This window comes from Halichoerus grypus, chromosome 8 (assembly GCF_964656455.1).
Source record: "Halichoerus grypus chromosome 8, mHalGry1.hap1.1, whole genome shotgun sequence".
In the NCBI taxonomy this organism is placed as follows: domain Eukaryota; kingdom Metazoa; phylum Chordata; class Mammalia; order Carnivora; family Phocidae; genus Halichoerus; species Halichoerus grypus.
Window position 1 is genome coordinate 131,000,394 of NC_135719.1, and position 22,329 is coordinate 131,022,722.

The 22,329-nt window shown below is 38.9% G+C and overlaps 1 protein-coding gene across 1 annotated transcript in view; it reads right to left on the bottom strand.

The window, feature by feature from the left end:
- SEL1L (SEL1L adaptor subunit of SYVN1 ubiquitin ligase) overlaps positions 1–13,306 on the bottom strand; it is a 56,566-nt gene extending 43,260 nt beyond the window's left edge. Inside the window, exons 1-3 of the mRNA XM_036080167.2 lie at positions 13,116–13,306; positions 7,902–7,939; positions 6,839–7,070 (exon numbers count right to left, since the gene is read on the bottom strand). Of these exons, the coding sequence (XP_035936060.1) occupies positions 6,839–7,070; positions 7,902–7,939; positions 13,116–13,185 (340 nt within the window). The 5' untranslated portion in view covers positions 13,186–13,306. The remainder of the gene's footprint in view (positions 1–6,838; positions 7,071–7,901; positions 7,940–13,115) is intronic.
- Between the last annotated feature and the right edge of the window lie 9,023 nt (positions 13,307–22,329).

The window sequence follows — 22,329 nt, forward strand, 5'->3', positions numbered from 1 at the left end:
CCTATTTGCTTGAACTTGATTCGAAGCTAAAACCTGATGCTACCTGGGACAGGCTTCCAGCCTCGGTATGAGCTGGACCTAACCGAGAGCAGCCATAGGCTCAATAAACAGAACTCAGACGCCGTGGCCTCTGCACATCAGGCCACCTCTCTGTGGGGCCCCATACTGTGAGGAAAATCGTGAATGCCTGGCTGGATTGTCTGGGTCACAGACAAATGTTCATAGGAAAGGGCTTGTTCTCTGATGGGACCACCTGAAATCAAGCTGCTGACTGGCTGTGTATTTCTGATACAGAGACTGACCACATTCTTAACTTGTGACTATTGTCCGAAGCTGTCCTTTGGGAGAGGATACATCACAGGGACTGTGATCCTCTATTTGCTCCTGACAGGTCAAGTGACAGAGGGACTTCCAGCCCCTGTGGAGCAGGTCTTAACTTGTGCCTGGCTCTCCTGATAAGATGCCATCTCCAACAAGGGACTGATTACCTGACTGCTTCCCTCACCTCTCTCTCTTATGCACACGCCTTAGTGCAATCTGATTATTCAATGCAGCTGTCCTCCGAGGGGGCTGATCTTTTCTAGGCCGCTTACTGGATAAGTGATCAGGGTGGAAGAGGTGGGAGGTGACGTAAACCCATTTTGAAATTTTTTGAAAATTCAGGACTTTTGTCCTGACCAATTTTTGAACATGATGTTTTTCTGGTTCAGCTGTATAAAAATGCTTATCTGTGAAGATGTTTTGCCTCTCTTATACAGAACCCCTCCAAGCAAAAGGTCTGGATGAGAGTAGGGGATGACTGAGAAAATAAAAAATTATGATTACTGAATGTAAATACTGATTTTGTAACAACCAAGGAAAATAAACTGAAACCCCCGCATCTGGAGAGGCACGAGTGAGGGGAGAAGAAATGATGGTGTTTTTTGAAACTACTTCTGGAAGCTTCTTCCCCTTCCTGAAGGAAAACTCTCCATGCACCTTTCTGAGCTGTTGAGAGTGCTCTGCATTCAGACTGCGGAGCCTGTGCTCATACCAGACAGGGCTGACTATGAGGCAGCAGGAGGTGGCCCAGCCCCTGCACTTGCCATGCAGAAAACCTCCAGATGTTGTCCACACTCATGAGGTGGATGAACTGGTGTCACACAGACAACAAAACTGTTTGGAACTGACTGGCAGTCCCTCTGACACTAAAAACTGAACTAAATTACTTGGATTGGAAACCCTAGGACAAGATGCCCATGGCAGGAGGCCACATCATCCTGCTTAACCTATGTCTTGCTTGGGTCGCCCCAATGATGGTAAACTCTTTGTTTCCAGGGTTACCACACGTGCCCTCTGGGACTATAGTTCTGTATGTGCACCCTATCACAACACTGCCTCAGCTTCAACTTACTGGCCTGTTGTGCTGGGCCTGAACTGATGGCTTAAGGCTAGGTAAAAAAGGTTAATATAGATATTTAAGGAGGAAGCCATCTGGCCTTTATGATTAATGGGACTTGTTAACTGGCTAAGTGCAGGACTCATGAAGGGCAAAACTGAAATCAATACTGCAGATTGGTCTCATTCTATTGTCCGGGTCTTACTGAGAGTAACTTTGCCATAAAGACAAGATGGCCAATGACCAAAGGGGTAGACTGTGCAGAGAAGAGTTCACATAGCAGGCTTAAACTTCTGTCCTTGAAAAGGCTTATTAGGTTAGCCCTTGGCTGGTGTCTGGGAACTTAAGATTTTGGAAGGGTTCCCACTACCCTGTTATGAGTGACTCATCCCAACTGTACAAACAATATGGTTTATGGTCAACACCTGCTTTCCTTGAGCAAGTCTGCAATTTTGGTATGTGCTAGGCACAGACTGCCTACATGACCAGTCCCCTACAATGACTCCAGGTATTAGGTCTCTAATCGATTTCCCTGGTAGATAGCATGTCACATGTGTTGTCACAACTTGTTACTGGGGAAATTAAATATGTTCTGTGTGACTCCCCAGAGAGAGGAACTTTGGAAGCTTGCATCCAGTTTTCCCCAGACTTCACCCATGTATCTTTCTCTTTATTGATTTTGCTTTGTGTTCTTTTGCCGTAATAAATCATAGCCCTAAATATGACTATATGCTCAGTCCTGCGAGTCTCATGGAGAATCATCGAGCTGCAGGTGTGGTCCTGGGGATCCCAGACACAGTTGGAAATAAGTGTGAAACAGTCAACAAACAGCAAGAAGGCAAGTGTGGCTGGAGTCATGTGAGTGAAGGGAAGTGGCAGAAGATATCAGAGAGACAGGAAGCACTTGATCATGTAAGGCCTTATTTAGATTTTATTCTGAATGTGACAGGAAGCCACTGGAGGCTCTGAACAGGAAGGAACACTGGTCTGGCTGCTGCTAAGAGAACTGCCATAAGGGGGGAAAAGGGGAAAGCAGGGACACCAAGCAGGAAGTTCTTAAAGACATGAGACTCTTCAACTGCCCTTGGGTGGTTCAGATCTGCTTCAGAAAGGAGAAACTTACGTTCATCTTTAAGGATGAGTAGAAATATGATAACCTTGGGCAAAGGGTTGAGGAAGGTATTCCAAACAGCAGGAAGAACTTGTACAAAGACCTAGAGGCATAAACTGCATGGTGTATTTGAAGATTGGTGAAGAGTCTGATATAGCTGTAAGAGGGTCTTGGGCAGAGCTGCGGGAGATGAAGTCACAGAGGCCAGCAGGCATGCCGCACACGGAAGGCTTTGGGAATCATGCTAAGGAGTTTGTGCTTCATCTCACAGGCAAATAGGGAGATAATGAAGGGCTGTAAATAGGGGAGTTATGGATCAAATCTGGGTTTTAGGAAGATCAATATGGCAGAGATATGGATGAGAGGCCAATAAAGGAAGCAAGTCTAGAAGTAACTGTCATAGTACCCAATTCTAATGTAGTTGGGACTGCACAAACTTAAAGCCATGCATATGTAACTTATGTTATATATAAACAGAGGTGACATGATCAAATCATGTTAGAAACATGCTGATCAAAGACCTCCTCACAAACATCTAAAGGTATTTACTCCCAGGGGGGTTCTCCTTACCTATGGAGAACGCTTTAGCAGGTTGGATGTGGTGTGTCTAGACTGCTCACCGTACATAAACCTGGGATGTATGTATTTATGAGGAATGACTTCCTAGAAAATATCACACAAGCTATACAATTATCAGGGAATAAACTGGAGATAATTCGTAATGGAAATAGCTCCCTTTCATGGAAGTGACATTCCATATGCATCATTTAGAGGCCTCATATGTAATATGGGCCAGGGTGCATCCTAACTGACGTAAGCAGGACCTGGGAGTAGCCCTGGCAGTCACGGACTTTCGACATTTTACCTGTGTCTTGTGATAATTATATCTCTGAAGATATTAGTCAAGTTTGGTACTGGGTAAGATCTCTGAGTCTTCTGAGTTCACAATTTGTCAATCTGACCTACTGGGTTTTCTCACAATATTTAATTCGAACTGGAAGAACCAGGATGAATGATACATTTCCTAACCGTATTCACCAAAAAGAGTGACCAGTACTGACAAGTCAGTTGCAATGCATGTCCCTGGTGCCTAGATTGTAGTGTCTAAATGCAATTTCCCACTAAAAGGAATTTGGGTGTTTTGGGTTTTTTTTTGAGAAATGGCTGATTCATTTCTGGGTTAGGAAATTTGTAAGATGAATTTAAGACATCCCATCTTGCCTAAAAAGAAACAAGTTTAAAAGTCACCTACGATATTATGCTAAGCGAAATAAGTCAATCAGAGAAAAACATGTATCATATGTTCTCACTGATATGAGGAATTCTTAATCTCAGGAAACAAACTGAGGGTTGCTGGAGTGGTGGGGGCTGGGAGGGATGGGGTGGCTGGGTGATAGACATTGGGGAGGGTATGTGCTATGGTGAGTGCTGTGAATTGTGTAAGACTGATGGATCACAGACCTGTACCTCTGAAACAAATAATACATTATATGTTAAAAAAAAAAAAAAGAAGATAGTAGGAAGGGAAAAATGAAGGGGGGGAAGAAATCGGAGAGGGAGACAAACCATGAGAGACTGTGGACTCTGAGAAACAAACTGAGGGTTCTAGAGGGGAGGGGGGTGGGGGTATGGGTTAGCCTGGTGATGGGTATTAAAGATGTCACGTATTGAATGGAGCACTGGGTGTTATACGCAAACAATGAATCATGGAACACTACATCAAAAAAAAAAAAAACATTAAAAAAAAAGAGACAAAAAAAAGTCACCTATGATTAGTCCAAAAGAATGGACTTAAAGGGACTCTCGGTATGCAAAAATGGGATAACGTGAGCAATGAAAAAGAAGGACTGCAATTGCGTGAAGCAAACATATGTGAAACCCATGGATCTGGAATGATGCTCAGAAGCAAAGCAAACAGAAACAAACAAACAAAAATGTACTTACTGGCCTCCTTTGGAGGTTGCTAGAGCACCAAATTATTTGAAAATATTTCAAGGGAAAGAACCAAGCATCTATCCTGCTTGTAAGGACTGTGTTTCAGGGTAACGAATTAGTTGACGAGGGAAAGTTTTTCTTTATAAAATAATCCCAGGTAACAAATGCAGGAGAAATTATACATTAGAAAGCCATCACTTTGCAATTCCTACTGAAATAATGGGTCCAGACAACAAGCAAAACGGTTGTCACAATCTCTAGGTGAAAGGTCAGTGAGGAACTTCTGAATGGCTGGATCAGACTGACACCACCCAGCTTCACTGATCAATTACTAGAAGTGGGACAAACAGATACTCTACATGCCTCCGGATGTAATGTAATAGGAAGTACACAGTACTCTATGAGATAATCTCAATGAAAAACCAGAGCTAAATCTACTCAGCCTCTAGAGTTAACTTCCAGTTTACAGACTAGACAGCAGATGGTGGAACAAGTTCAATGACATTACAAGGATATGATCAGTCAGATGTACATGTGGGAAACTGGATAGCACAAAGGACATTATTTCTTTACCAAATAAAATGAAATAAAAAACAAGGGATAGAGAACTGTTATAGATTAAGAAAAACCTAAGATCTTAGTGTGGATACTAACTCAAACAAATCAGTTCTAAAAAGATATCTGAACCAACAGGGAAAACTGCAGAGAGACTGGGGATTGGGTGATTAAAGAATAATCGTTAATTTTGTGGGTGTTAAAATACCACTGTGATTTTGTTGGGGGAAAAAAGCCGTATTTTTAGAGATACATACACAGGTGAAATAACATGGAATTTGCTGTAAATACTCTAAGAAAGAAAAGAGTAGATTCGTATGGGGTGGCAGAGATGCAGCAAGAGTAAGAGTGTGGATGGCCGCTGACCCTGGGTGATGGGCAAGGGGGTCATTACACCCTCCACTTTTGTGCACATTTTGAAGTCTCCCTTATAAAAAAATAAAAAAGAACGAATTAAACTATAATATTTGGCAAAAATTTAAAAATGGTAATACATACTTGGCTGAGGCGCAGGAAAAGGAGTCGTTTCAAAGGAAGTAAGCAGAATTACTTTTCTGAAGAACAATTTAACAGTATGGGATCAAATGTCTTTTAAAATTTTACATTCAGTCCAGCAATTTTACTTTAAAAAACTAATTCTCAGAAAATTTTCATAGATGTGCACAAGGATACATCTAAAATGATCTCTCAGCAAAAAAAAAAAAAATTTTGTAAAAAAAATTGTAAACAATCTATTTCTAATTTATGGTATATTTACATGTAAATTTTTAAAGTTTTATTTACTTAAGTAATCTCTATGTCCACCGTGGGGCTTGGACTCATGACCCCAAGATCAAGAGTCGCATGCTCCTCCGAATTAGCCAGCCAGGTGCTCCTACCTGTAAAATTTTTTTATAGCCATAAAATTGTAAAAGAATACTAAATGATAGGGGAAAATGTTCAAGACAAACTGTTAAGCACGAAACGCAGGCTGTAAAATAGCATATACATTTTGACCCAATTTAGTCTTCTTAAAACTATACATTTAGAGAAGAGCCTGAAAAGAATTTTCTCCATCATGTTAACAGCTGTGTTGTCTAGCTGATGGGATTAAGGTACTTTTAATTTTTTTAGACATGGTTTTTCTATTCATGGGTATGGATATTTGTAATAAAAAAAATTCTAATTTTGAAAAAAGATTATATTTTTGAAAGGTAAAATCTGGATCAATTTCCAAAAGTGGCTAGTAACAGAGTAATAAGTGGGTATCGTAGTGATCTTTGAAATAATAAACAAAATAACAGAAGGTTGGTGGGACAGGGCGGAGTGGATTAATAATTAATTCTTACAAAGATAGCTATTTAGCACACTCTAAGTGTGAGAAAGAGCAAGTTTTAAATTTAAAAACAGAGGGTGTCAAGAAGGTAAAAGTTAGAAGGGGATCAAAGTTTATGTAAGCTTCAGTTAGATAAACACCTACATCAATTTCCTAGGGTGATTGGGAAGGTTATTGTAGTAAAAATCCTAACACAATTCTGAAAATAACCAGAGCAGCATATTAGATAATCTTTCTTGAGTTTCCATTTTGTGTACCACTTGGGGACATAATTACATACTGGAGTACAAAAAGAGGATGTTAGGATATTAATATAATACAAATGCAATTTTGATTATCAAATTCAGCTTATGTAACTTGGGTCAAAACTGTTGTGAATAACTCTGATATATAAAAATCTAGAAAATCATAAACTATTACACTCTACACATTATATGTGGTTCACAGTCAATAAAACCAGACTTCTGCATCTTTCTACATTTGTTTAAAATTTCAGTTGTCTCCTTCCTAAATTAGGCAAAAGCAAGGAAAATGTCCAGACTACCTTGTTTCCGTACTTTCGTTGGTTCTTCATAGTCCTTGTTTTCTGGATTCGGAGATTCTAGAAAGCTGATCTCTTCTGCAACACTTTCCCCTTCTTGGCTCCTGAGGCTGTCTTCCTCTTCTTGAACTGGTGATTCTAATTCTGATTCTTCGGAATCAAGAAATATCTGACCAGCAACTACTCTGCCTGCTGTGTTGTGGTCCTTTACCGACTCATCTGATGGCAAAGAAGTCTGAAAATATAAAATATTTTTAGTTTTCAAAAAGTATCAGGAGTGTCTCCCACCCAATTTGACCATTACTTTTACTAATCCAGATATATCTCCTTCAGCTGTGAATGTGCCATACTTGGCTCATCTCTCTAAAGTCTGGTATGTGTTCATCACATGCCTTCACCACTTGCCTAACCTGACTCTTTCTTCCAATTTCAACTTAGATGTTATTTCCCCCAGGAAGCATTCCTTAACTCCTGAAGCCTGGATTAGGGTCCCTTACAACTCCCAACATAGCTTATACTTTCCCTTATGATAGCCCTGTACTACAACTTTCTGTTTCTTATCTATATTCCCTCAAATCCAGAGATCAGAGATCATAACTGAATGGTCTCCTTGGATACATCATCAGCCTTATTCACTCAACCAAACAATTTAAATGTATTAACTCTACAGATTTATAAAAATTGATAGAAGTGGAAACAAATGGCAGAGGTTACGTCTTCAAAATTAAAAAAAACTAAAAATTAAAAAAAGGAATAAAATCAATCTCTCACTAGGCAGTAAGAATGTTACTGCCTTCAGGCTCTTACACACACAGCACATTCGAGTTAAAATTAAACCTAATAACCAACACTCTGAATGAAAATATTTATTATTCTGTCTCCTACAGGTCAGTGATTTCCCCCCCAGAAGAACTAGTGTATTGATACCCGCTATGTTTTTCTTTTTTTTTTTTTCTTAATCCAATTCTGTTGCTCAAAAGATAGATTTCATATCCTTTCTAAGACACATAATTCATGCTTTTAAATTGGGCATCAAATACTGGCCAATGCAAATTTTAGTACACACCTTGGAATCTAAGGATTCATCTTGACTGCCTTCTTCATCTGTAAAGAAATTTTAAGACAATTTCATCATCCTTCTTGTTGGAAATCACAGGTATTGTTAAAGCACTTGATAAATACAACAAATAATAATCAGACACTTGATAAATATATCTAGAATTATCTAAAAAATGGTTGTATTCAACAACTGTACAGAAAAGATTAGGTAAAAGGAAAACAAGGGGGTAGATGGGGTAGTTCTTCCTCTTTCTCCAGGGAAGGCACTAGCTTCATCTGTTATTCGGGTGAGAAGACCGACTACCACCACCACCATCACCACCACCAAACCAGGCAATTCTTCAAATACCATCCAATTCTTCTGTTCGTATTTAGTCTACTACTGAGTTACTAAACTTATAAAAATAAATCTCTGATTTTGTGGTTCAGGGTTCCACCTATTATTTTCCTCTGCTCAGAATCTGGAGTTACAGAGCTTATTTTAGTGCTGATTAGCATTTTACTGTTCACTGAGACTACTATAGATGGACACTAACAATTATTATTATGTGACAGTAGAGTTGCCAGACTAAGATATTTAGGATTTGTGTTCTACTCTACTGAAGAGTTAACCAGATAAAAGCAAAAAGTAGCATCATACCATCATGTACTTACTCACATGAGATTTATTAAGAAATCAGTATCTCATATTAAATAAACAATGAATCCAGCCCCTGGCTACACCTTTCTTCCAAATTCTTATCTGCTGCTTTGGCTTTGTCCAATTATGTTAATTTTCCTTCTATTACTCTGTGTTTTTCTGCTATTACTTCTGTTCTGGCTAATTGTTATTCTTTTTCCTGTTCTTACACAAATACATTGAACACAGTGTCCATACACATGTTTGGTCATTGTATTCCTGGCCAGTTTAGAAACAACAACAACTGTTAGATGATCTCTCGGTTTCCTTCTTACTCTTAAAATGATCTGATTTTATACAGGAGTGAGCTTCAGTTATAAGCTCATAAGCTATATGAGAAATTAATCAGAAGACAAAATGCTATAAAACCCTGTGCTTTTTACCAGAAAATTTGGTGTTATGGTTGCCATTTATCTTTACTTCATATGGTTACATCCTAAATATTATTCATAACTTATAACTCTTTCAAGCATAACAAAAACATGCTTTGGAGTTTGTATTATCAAAATAGTGAGCTAACTTTAAGAAGTATAACTAACTCATTATGTATAAAATATACAACACTATTTCATAGTATTTGTTTCTTTTGAATATTTGAGAAAACTAGTCTACTAGTGAGGTTTTGCTATATAAGAAAAGTGCTGTCAATTCAAAGAACACTTAAACTATAGCTAGTTTCACATTTACTACTTTTAGACTACCTTCCAAATATGTTTTATTTCTGATGGGTAGGAAGAGAAGGGTAGAGCATGTATTAGTCCCACAGTACCCATTAGCATCTAGGTAGTGATGGCACTTAATTAACACTCATCCTTCATGCTAACTTCTTCACAAGTTTTACCCAAAGCCCAAATTCTAACATACGGTTCAAATTCCATTCTCAGCAAACCTTTGGATAAAGGAAAAAAAAATTCATCTCTATTACATATCAAAGTTGTATGTGTGGATGTGTTTAAATAATCACAAATATTAACTAGTTAATATATCAAGAACAGATGTTAAATGTGTAAATTATGTATATAGTATATCCCCAAACTTTAGATGAGCCAGAACTCTTAAATCACTAATCACTAAATCATGAAATTTAGTACCGTCTCACAACAGGTCACATATGCAGCAAATAAGTATAGAACACAGATATCTATAAATAAATTTGAAGACATATACATTTGAGACACTACAAGCTATTACACATTCGAGCAGCAAAATGTGTTTTTGAACTCCAAGAGACAATGGAAACCTGTGACATCAGGGTTATTTCACGTGAATTGCATCATGCTTCTGTCTCTCCTCTCTTCAAACTAGGGATATATGCTAAGGTTACTGGTAAATAAAAGAATTCTCTCTCATTTACTAAACTGGGAAAGTCAACTCCAGATGGTAGTCTTAAAGCATAAGCTATTTTCTCTTTCACTGATATATCCATTCACATAACACTTATAGAAGTTGCTTATAACCTATATGTAGTAGTCAGGTAATAAAGACACTGAACTTATGCATAAACAAAAAGAAAATAATAATGCTTTTAGCAGAACACGGACATTAAGAAAAAAATGCAAAAGAATTCAATGAAAAGTTATAGATTTCTCATTCAACAGTATGACATCCAAAATATAATGGTTTACGTTACGTTAGTAATTGTATACTTTCCTCTGAAAAAGACCAACTTTCATTTTTATTATATCAGCCAACCAAACTGCAAAAAGTACCAGGGATATTCTTTCAGGGAAAAGTAATCATCACAAATTCATTTTCTGATTTGTCATGTAAACTAAACAGATTGATAGACCTTCAAACACAGAAAGTCCTAAGAGTTTGGTGAAAAGAGAGCAGACATCCTGTTCTCTGCTTTACCACTGAATCTGTGCAGATCCTACAATACTCCTGATTTTTAATTACTCCAAATCGAGGGCTGGAGAGCTAAGTTCAACACCTGGCTTCATTACATATTAATTTTATACACATGGTTCAATATAGCAAGCTTGGTCAGCCTCCTCTTTCTCAACTTGTCAAAAGAGAATAATACCATCTGTCCTGTTGACTCATAATAATGCTTTAAGGAACAAAAGAACAGTGAAATTAAACATCGTCTACAATCTGAAATTTACTCTTTGAATATCTGATAATAGAACTATTACCTGAAATGCTTAGCAGTGGACCTAATTTAAAAGATTCTGTAACACTGTTTGGCATAAAGAAAAAAGAAAAAGCAAACCGTTTGTCTCTTCCTGCTGAAAATAAGAAAACAAGTATTTCTAAGTGAGAAAACTTACAGCATTTTTCATTATTGAGGAAATGGAGAAATATCTTTTTAACCTCCTCCTTTATTTATTCACAGGAAAAACATTTTGAATAAAAGTGTTGTATTTTTATATGCCTCTAAAACAAGATATGAAATAATAGCTACTAACAGTGATAGGATCAAGATTCCCTTTGTTGGCTGATGGAACCTGGTAAATATGCAACTTGCTTTGGTAACCACTAACATTCAAACTTTAAGTCAGTGCAAAATTATGGCCCAAGACTTGATTTTTAAATAGGAGCAAATCTTTAATACTGAGGCTGACTTCCTGTATACATAAGCAATTTAATGAATTAAAAAAAAGTCAACTGAAAATCCATGTACTCAATTTCTAAAACTTTACCTCACATAGGAGTTTTACTAGGATTGCACTTCACGTGAGCGCAGTAGTGCCTTTATTACCTATCAGCATGCACATCCCTGCTGTTTTAGTTCTGGCTCAGTATGGATTCTGCCTCTGCCAGAGAAATGCTTTGGCACAGGTGCTACGATGGAAATCGGAGCAGACATTTTTCGAACCCAGTCCTCTGCTTACATCAACACAATCCGAAGATTTAACACTTCAGTGTTAGTAATCCGCTATTATAACATCCCACGAATCCCAACTGTTGATTAAATGACTTCTTCAAGTACCACCTCCACTGACCTGAAGCTCTTAAGTATATGAAATCTAGTTAACGGAAGACACAGGAAAATGTTTGTAGGGCTTTAATTTTCTTTCAATTCTGCAAATTGAATTCAGAGGGATACTTACTATGTTCTTTAACGAGTCATTCTTACACTTTAGTGTGAAGAATTACTTGTGAAGCTTGCTGAACTACAGATGCCCCGACCTGTTCCAGACCTAAAACTGCATGTTTAACAAACTCCTAAGAGGAATTCTGATGCATGTGGTCTATGGCCCATCAGGTACTCTCTCCATTACACTCAACAGTTTCATTTCATACTTCCTTCGGTCAAATAATGGCTAACAGTGCTTTAAGAGTTAGGTAGAGTTTTGGAGATTTGGTCATGAATGCAAACCATTACTAAAAAGGGGGAAGGCAGACCTCAAAGCATGATGTTGGCAGTAAAGTAACTAGCATATGCTTGTTGCTTTTGAAATGGTATCTCAAACCACAATATGGATAGAATTTTAGGTTTAGACCTCTTATTTTAGAAACAGAATGACGTTATGGCATTGACTTACAACTAGGACAGATAATTTGGGGATTCAAATAGCCATCTGGGAAATTTTCTGTTGGGAAAAAAAAAAAAAGAGAGAGAGTTGACATTTATACCCTGCCTTGTTCCAAAAAAATTTAAAGCCACAGAACAGCTGTCTTGTTAACTAAACTGATTAAAATTCAAAAGCTTTACTGTACTAACTGTTTCTTCACAAACACTAAGTGCCTCTTTATCAACACTTTCAAAATAAAAGTTTTCTGATGTAGGCAGATTGAACTATTAAAAAAGAAAAATACATTTCAGAACCATAGTATTAATCTGCTAACTGGAAAATCAATTCAAAAGCACATGAATTTATATATCTATACAAAACATGAAAATCAGCTGCTATACATTTTAAATTTATAGGGACCAAGATTTTCTCAAAAAATCACAAAGTTACATTAAACAAACATGGGGCAACTCAGAAACACTGTGACAGAGATAAACACCACTTTCTCGGGAATATTTCCTAAAAAGGGATAGAGAGTGGACATAGTTACATCAAAAGTCTTCATTTTTAAATAGACAAAGAGACAAGGGGCCACCTCAGGTGCTAAGCCAACCCACCAAACCACTGTCAACATCCCGGTTCTGATGGACCTGGCTCTGCTCAGTGATAACCCCAGGTGTGTCAATTACTTAATTTACAAATCCCAAGCACATAATCTGTTTGAGAGTTGAGGAAGTTCCAGTAAGGCTCAGGTGTCATCGCGGATCTAAGCCAGCTGTCGGGATTCATTCCCACAGAGTCAATTCCTCATTCGCGAGGAGTCGCGTAAAGTTTAAGTGAGGAGAGGTGTGGGCAGGGTGACCGCCCCTTCTCTTCCTCCCCTTTCTAGCTCCCTAAACACCCCCTCTAGCCCAGGCCAGCCAAAGCCCGAGGAATGACAGCGAGTGACAGGCTAGTGCGAGGTGTGACCAGAGAGAGTGGAGTCTCCAGCTTGAGCCCCCACGGCCCTGCCCCGGGACGGAGGCCGGGGGGGGGGGGGGCGGTGGCTCCCGGCCTCCAGTCCGAGGGGGCGGATACTGACCCGAGGACGCCGAGGCCGAGCCCAGCAGCACCGCACAGAGCAGCAGCGTCAGCCCAACTCGGACCCGCATTCTGCTCTCGCGGCCGCTGCCACCCCCTGGAGCTGTCTCTTTCGCCTCTGCCACCACCGACTCAGCCACCGCCGCCGCCTCGCCGCTGCTCTTCCTGCTCTGGTCTCCTTCCTCCGCCCCTTCCCAGGCCTCCCTGCCCTAGTGCGGAGCCAATCCCCGCCCGCCGCCTCGGGCTCTGTGCCCAATCCCCGCAGTCTTCCCGCCCACCTTATTGCCCCGCCCCCGAGGTCAGGCATTGACCAATCATTTTGCGAGATTCCCACACCGGCTTTCCCGGTTGGACCACGGCCTCACGACATGGCCCCAGCTAATTGGTAGATCCTGGGTTCAACCATCCCGGAAACAGACCGTGAGTCCAGGGCCGGGAAGAAAAGAAACGAACTCAGGACTACAATTCCCACAATGCACTTCATGGGCCTTTTTCGAAGTGTGCTCTCGGAAAACGTATCCCATTATGGAGCAAGATTTAAAAAAGTGCAGGTGGCTGTTGAAATGAAGAGAACTTGCTTAGGTAACACCTTGGCTAGACGTTAGCTCAAGCCTGCGAACCCACAGCCTATTTTTTTTTTTTTTTGAGCCAACATATACACACACACACACACACACATATATATATCAAGGAACACACATTATTAAGGTTAAGAGTTTGTAATGTGTTAAGCTCTTCTTCCTCTTTGTTTTTTTGTTTTTTGTTTTTAGAAAATTTGAATTGGACAGAGTGATATCAACACTTAGGAAAAATACAACATCTAGACTGAGTTCGAAGTATTTTTTTTGAATTTAGATAAAACAATGCCATATATATAGGGAAACCAGGATGGAACTCACTGCCCCTCCTCCTTTCCCTTATAAAACAAAAGGAAATAAACCCGCATCGGGTGCAGATCATTTCAATGCTAGTATTCATTTTTAGGAGGGCCACCAAGTGATAATCATCTGGAAAACGTGCCAACAGCCTTTGCAAAAACCCTTTCAAGCCTTTGTCCTTATCCCTCTCTTTTTGTGAGTTACACTGTTCTCTTCCTCGGTGACTTGAGTTCAGGAGGCTGGAGTAATGTATTTGGAGACAAAGGTGATGGCCATTGCATTGCAGACAATGAAATAGTCTTTTGTATTAAGTAACACCTCCAGGCATGCTCCCACTGGGTAGCAGGCAGTGGCTTGGTTTTCCAGCCCCTTCATCAAATTGTGTAATTCTGTTTTCCCTAGCATCGACCCATCGTCAGCTCAGTCCTGAGTTGAACTCAGTCCTCAGCTCAGTTTGAGGTCAGGGTTCTGGACAAGTCCACACTGGCCACATATCTTAATACCTTCAGGCATTTTCTTCTTTTTTGATAGAAAATCCTCTTTTTCAGGATGAGGATAAAAAACTAACTGCTAAAAACAACAACAACAACAACAACAACAACAACAACGACAACCCTGCAAAACCCAAAAAGCTAATTGCTATTCCACATTCACATCAGAAGGGATGAAGGAAAATATTGTCCTGTTATTCTCCTGCTACCTCCTTGGCATTAATCTCTATTTCTATCACTAACAGTGTTTCCTCAGAGTTCCTTTGATTTTAAATCATAGAGTAAATCCTGGTATATTTTTCTCCCTTTTTCATCTTATCAATCATCACATCCTAACAATGTGAGCTATATAATTACTCTTTTATTATTACTTTTTAAAGATTTTTTTTTTAAGCAATCTCTACAGCCAAAGTGGGGCTCGAATTCACAACCCCGAGATCAAGAGTTGCATGCTCAGGGAGTTGTGAGGTTCATATCTCAAAAGAGATATGGAGGAAAAAAAGTACTTCTTTAATTATAGAATGTTCTACAAATATTATTTCTTATTGATTGCTTGGTCGAAGCAAAGAAGGAAATCAAAATATTAGTTTTTATAAAGACTAATAAAATTAGTTTTATTCCCTTAATATGAAAAAGGTTTAGAGCTGCTAGAGTTATTGTCTTTAGCCAACAATGAGTAATGGATATCTTACGAGAATACTCATAGAACCTTGACTTTTTGGGGAAATTCCAAGTCTCCAAAGCAGGTCTAGAACACGGTGTGGGAAAACCAAATTTATTTTTTCAGCCTGCTAGATTGCATGATGATTAATTAGTGAAAAGGTTGTGAGTTCTGCATGGCTTTATCTAGTCCAGGCATACATTCCTCATGGTTTCCTGCCAACATTCCCAGTTAAATTTATGTACTCACTGTACTTGTACAAAATGTTAATATTATTTATTAATTTATGGACTTCTTTAATATTTGCTCAGCTGTCTGTATTCTGTTTAACTTGTCCATATCAGTATTCTGTGTCACTGTCATAGATTTCCAAGTTGCAGAAAACCTGTTTGCTCTGCATTACAACACAGCATAAACCTCCATGGAGGTAAATTATAAGTGCCTCTTCATGCAGATGACACTGAGGTGACCTTATTCCATTGACATTAATCAAGCAACCAGCACATATTAAGAACCTCCTGAAAATGTTGAGGACATAAATCCAGTGTGCTCTTTGCTTAAGGATGGTAAGACAACCCCTAGAGCCTTTTCCTGAGAATGCAGTGATTGTCACTAACTCTAGTCAAGTATATCCTTTCCTGTGCTATTCTTAGGCATCTATTTGGTTGGCCATGTGCGCAGGCTGTCAGCACTTGTACCAACCTATCTGCCAGGGCAGGATTAGGGAGAGACAAGAAGCAGGATATTTTCCCCCTTAGAACTTAGAGAAGCATGTACTTTCTTTGATATAGATGAGGTGCCTTAAAGTCCTTATTTTTGTGTTTATATCTCACAGATAAATGAAAATTGAAATCCTTGCACCGTATCATGAGATAGAACCTGGCATGTCCTCATACACATTCTGAGCTCCTTGAGTAAGTGGACAATGGTTTTATACTTCATTGTATTAACTATAATTCCAGGGTTGTAAATAGCAGGTACATAGTTAGTAATCAAATAAGCTTTGAATGTACATGTAACTTTGTATAGTTATACTTGTCATAAAGATCAGAGTATAGATCCCAACTGCAGAGCACAGTATTCAAAATACCTAAGCTTTGAAGCTGATAGAATGAATAGGTGTGGTGTGTGTGTGTGTTCAGGCTCTACCAACTTCATTGGTAGAAGTGACATTTACTTTGGAGGTGTATATCCTTTCTAAGCAGTATGGACTCATGCCAGATAAAAGGAAAGGCCAGGACACCTTTATACCCTGAATAAATGGACAGGCATCTTTTGGTCTAAGTTTTTCATAGATTGTTAACTACTACTTCTGGAGAAAGACTGGATTAAAGCTATATTTCAGTAAGAGCTTGATTAAGTGGACCTTATAAGGTGGAGATACACAGCTTAGAGCTCCATTAAATTCAGAGTACTTAACTCCTGAGTAGATGGCAATGTATTCAATCAGTGAATGCTGGGTTAAGAACATTACAGTCTGGGGTGCCTGGGTGGCTCAGTCATTTAAGCATCTGCCTTCAGTTCAGGTCATGATCCCAGTTCTGGGATCGAGCCCCACATCAGGCTCTGCTCAGCGGGGAGCCTGCTTCTCTCTCTCCCTCTGCCCACTGTTCTGCTTACTTGTGCTCTCTCTCTCTCTCTGTCAAATAAATAAATTAAAAAAAAAAAAAAAAGAACATTAGGATAGCCATTACGTCTTCCTTCCTTCCTTCAACAAATATTTTCTGGGCACTGTCAATGCCCTTCAGCCAAAGACCACTAAGGACACACCTATAGTTGAACACATTAGGTTTAGTACTTCCTGCAATGAGGAAGAACACCGCACGGTGTGTCTCAGGAAGGGAGATTTAGAAAGAACCTAGTATAGAATTTGGGCTTTGGTTGGGTAATTGGTGGGAGGATCCAGGGAAGCTGGGTTTGCTCTAAATTGGATGCGGTTAGAAGTACCCCCAATTTCCATGATTGGTAGAAATCAGTCAGTAAACCCTACCTTAAAGGAGAGGAGACTAGAATGAAGATAAAGCTATCATTGGTGAAGAAACAGTAGCTACCTATTTTAGCCAAGAGAGGAAGTGTTTGGTACTTCATGAGTGGCACAGGGCACTTGTTTCTGTTTGTGCTTAAATAAAATTGTGACATGGTTTGCTTTGTCTCAGTAACCTGTCTGTGGTTGGTATTCTGAGATTATTTATGTCCAAGAGGGGAATCGCATGGCCTGGTTGTGAGTGCCAAGCCTGCTCCTGATTGTCAGGGGCTACTCTTTGTTTTTCTTTCTCCGAAAACGAATGGGAGACACACGGGGTTCTTGGTGCTGGGGATTCAGCAATCGGTAAAATAGACCAAAATCATAGTGTTCATTCTTAGCCAGGGGAGAAAGAGAATAAAATAAGTAAGTAAATGATAATTTATTGGAAGGTGACAAGTACTATAAAGAAAAAACAATCAAGGAAGGGGCATAGGGTGTTGGAGGGTGTGTGGGGACCACCATTTAAATTTAAGCAGGGAGGTCAGGGAAGGCTTCCCTGTAAAGCTCACATTTGAGCAGAGACTTATAGTGATGAGGAGTGAGCCGTGAAGGTATGGGAGTGGATCTAGTCTTTCTGACAGGTTTAAGGTGATATCTCATTGGGGTTTTGATATGCGTAACATCTAAAAGAAATATAACACTGTAGGTTAATTACACATGAATTAAAAAATAAAAAATAAAAAAAATGTGGGCGTGAAGAGCCTTCCAGAATAAGGAGCAGCCCCAATAAATGTTCCAAGGCAAGAATATGTCTGTTATGCTCCAGGGCCAGCGAGGAGCCCTGTGGATGCTGAAGCGAGTGAGGGAGGAGATGGTGGAAGAGAGGGAGGAGGGCACGTCAGAGAAGTGTCTGGGGCCAGATGGTTTAAGGATTTTAGGTCAATATTAAGGCATAGTCAGAATGCTACTTCTTATGACTCTGAGACTGGCTATCTTGAAGTGTGGCTTGGATAATGGCCCAGAGCCTTCCCCTCTCCTTCATGAGAATGAGCAAATGATTGCATAAACCTCTTTATTAATAGTTTGGATATAATGATAAAGTAACCAATGAAAACAGTTGTACTCAAAAGTTTGATTCAGTGGAAGTTCACATCACTGGTTAGAAATTGAGATGGTAAATGCAAAATTGAGACTGTAAGATCCTAAGAGAAGGATCTTCAAATAAGGACCCTCAAAATATTCAAACAATATTATCGTAAATACAAGTCACTTGGAAGTAAGTTTAGAAAACATTTTTGATGCAAAATAAGGGTTTTGATCATTTCTTATTCTTGAATAGGCTCCCAGCTATGCCATGTTGATTGCACATAAATCCAACTTGAAGGGCTGCATTGACAAAAAAGAAATATATGTGTTCTGTATCTATTAAAATATACATTAATAAGTACATATTTCATATATGCATGAAAAGCGTGTGTATGCACTGGTACACATGTATATAATTAAAACAACTGAAAAATTTGCAGGCATGATGCTTCTTTATTCCTACATGTGTTAGTATTTCCTGAAAACAAGGAATTCTCTAACATAGCCACAGAACTGTTACCAAAGTTAGAAAGTTAACACTGATTCAATACTGTCATCTCCAGACTTTATTCATATTGTGCCAATTTGCCACAATGATGTCCCTTCTAACAGTAGAAAATCCAAGATCATCAGGTCCATCCAGTTTGTCACATCTCATTAGTGTCCTTTAACCTGAAACAGCACCTGAAGATGTGTGTGTGTGTGTGTTTGTGCATTCCTGAACCTCTTGATACCAATAATTCTTAAGTGTATAAACAAGTTATTTCATAGAATGTACCGTAACGTCAATTTGTGTCATGATTAGATTCAGGTTACGCACATTTGGTGAGACCATCACAGAAATGATGCTGAATTCTTAGGAGAGCATGTCAGGAGCCAAATACTATTGGTTATTCCAAATCCTGGCAATGATAATGTTGGTCAATTGGTTAAGGAGGTGTTTCCACTGCATTGACTTTTGTAATTAATATGTATCTTGAAGAAGATACTGTGAGATTATGTAAATATCTCATTATTCCTTAAACATTCACCCACTAGTTTTACCATGTATAGTCATGATTCTTGCCTGAATCAATAATTACTATGACGGTTGCCAAAAGGTGATTTTCTATATTCTATCATTCCTTCTACATTTATTATTAGCTTTCCAATGCAGGTAGAGCTTTTTCTTATTTATTTATTCATTTAATTGATTACATTGTTATAGACTCATGCATTCTTTACTCAATAGCTTATAAAAATCCTTACTATCATCATTATTATTATTTTAAAAGATTTTATTTATTTATTTGACAGAGAGAGACACAGCGAGAGAGGGAACACAAGCAGGGGGAGTGGGAGAGGGAGAAGCAGGCTTCCTGCGGAGCAGGGACCGATGCAGGGCTCGATCCCAGGACCCTGAGATGACCTGAGCTGAAGGCAGACGCTTGACGACTGAGCCACCCAGGCGCCCCTATCATTATTATTCTGATGCTCAGATTATCTCAGATTTAGCCAACGGGTGCCTCTTCAAACTGACTTCTGTATCTTTTTGAGCACATCCTCACACTTTTGCACTATGTATATTTTTTCTACTTTCCCTGATCCAGTCCTAAATCAGCCATTTCTCCAAGCCCGCCTGCTTTCTTTCAGTGGAGAATGGTGTTTGTATTCTAGGAGTACTCATTACTACTGGGGTGTTAATGTTTCTGAAATCTCTTAGCAGACAGAGCTGGGAAGTGTGTGTGTGTGTGTGTGTGTGTGTGTGTGTGTGTGTGTGTGTGTATGTATATGTGTACATATCTGTTTGTGTATAAGAATGCATGCACACATTCGTAATACACATATACATAACCACACATATCTATATCCATTTCAATATCTATTTATCTCTTTCTATATATTAAAATCTCTGAGAAAAAGAATGAATGAGCCACAGAGAAAATAGGAGAAAATATTTGCAACGCTATATTTTAAAGGGAACTTGTGTCCAAAATTTATGAAGAACTCAATAATAAACACATAATGAATGTATTATTTAAAACTATGCAGGCTATCAGCATAGACACAAGATAAATAAGAATTAAGTAACATGAACAACATAAATATGATGTAACTAATGTATATTATAAATATATTAATGTAATAAATAGAAATACAAAATACTAATAATAAATATACAAATACAATGAAACACAATAATAAAAATACCAAAAAAAAAAAAAAGGAAAAGATTTGAACATACCCTTGCAAGGAAAATAGGTAAGTAGAAAATAAGCACATGAAAAGGTGTTCAACATCTTTAGTCATCAAGGAAATGTAAATTAAAATCACAACGAAATATCACTCCCACTAAATGGCTAAACTTTGAAACAATGACAGATGTTGATGAGGATGTAGAGCAGCTGGAACTGGTAGGGCTATAAAAGGGTATAACCGCTGAATAAAATTTTTAACCATAGTTCTTGTACATGTAAACACATACCTACCCTCTAACCTAACGTTCTCATTCTTAAGTACTTGCTCAGGAGCGATGAAATCATATGTACACAAATGTCTTCTGTAATAATGTTCATAGTAACTAAATTCATAATAGGGCAGGTCTTAGAAAAACAAACAATGGAATACTACTTGGCCACAAAAAGGAAAGAATTACTGATATGCGCATATCATGCATGAATCTCAAAAACATTTTGCTGTGTGAAAGAAACCAGACCAAAGATTTTATTTATTTATTTGACAGAGCACATCTTTTATGATTTCATTCCTATGGAGCTCAAGGACAGTTGCAACTAACCTGTAGTGATAGCATTCAGAATAGCAGTTTCTTGGGGGTGAGGGTGGGAAGGGGAAAATGGACTGGAAACGGGCAGGAGGGAACTTTTGGATAATGGAAATCTTCTATAGTCCAGTTAGCACGTGGGTCACACAAGTGACAGATACACACCTGTCAAAACTCATAGACCCATGCCCTCAAGACCCATGCATTTTAATGTATGTAAATGATACCTCGTGGCAGGCAGAATAATGCACCCCCCAAAATGTTCCTAATTCCCAAACCTGTGCGTATGGTACCTTTGAAGGCATAGGACTTCGCTGATGTAATTAAATTACGGGTCTTGAGATGGGACGATTCTCCTGGATTATCCAGATGAGTCCTAAATCTAAGCGTGCGCATTCTTACAAGAGGGAGGCAGGAAGGTCAAAGTCAGAAAGAGAAGGTATGATGACAGAGACAGGGCTTGGAGTGATGCTGTCACTAAAAGGGGACCATGAGCCAAAGAACGCAGAAAGCCTCTAGAAGCTAGGGACAGCAAAGAATGGATTCTTTGCTGGAGCCTCCAGAAGGAACACAGACAGCCCTACCAACTTCTTGATTTTAGCCCTGGAAAGTCCTTTTTTTGGACTTTTGACATTCAAACTGTAAGATGATAAATTTGTGTCGTTTTAAGTCACTAAGTTTGTAATAAGCAGCAATAGGAAACTAAGATATATAGGCATACCTCATTTTATTGCGTTTCACAGGTATTGCATTTTTGACAAAGTGAAGGCTTGTGGCAACCCAGCATGGATCAAGTTTATCGGCACCATTTTCCCAACAGCATTTGCTCACTTCGTGTCTCTGTGTTACATTTTGGTAATTCTCGCAGTATTTCAAACTTTTTCATTGTGCACTCACAACGTGCCTCTTGTATTTGTTACAATGATCTGTGATCAGGGACTACATCTCACCGAAAGCTCAGGGCTGGTTAGGATCTTTTAGCAAGAAAAGATTTTTAGATTAAGGTATGCACATTTTTTTTTCTACAACATATGCCGTTGCACTCTTAGTAGACTACAGTATAGTGTAAACATAACTTATAGGCACTGCGAAACCAAAAAATTCATTTGACTCACTTTATTGCAATGTTTGCTTTATTGTGACCTTCCCTCCATTGCAGTGTTCTGGAACCGAAACTGCAATATGCCTGGACTTCATTTTGGAAAAAAGTATTAAAAAACACACTTAAGTGAGCAGTCCCATGTGCTACAAAAATAAACAAACAAATAAATAAAAAATGTAAAAAAAGCCATGTCGTGGAACAGACCTGAGCCCTACTGTGGATTGTGCCCTCTGCCTGTTCAGCAGTTCAGCCGCCATAGAAACGTTGGCA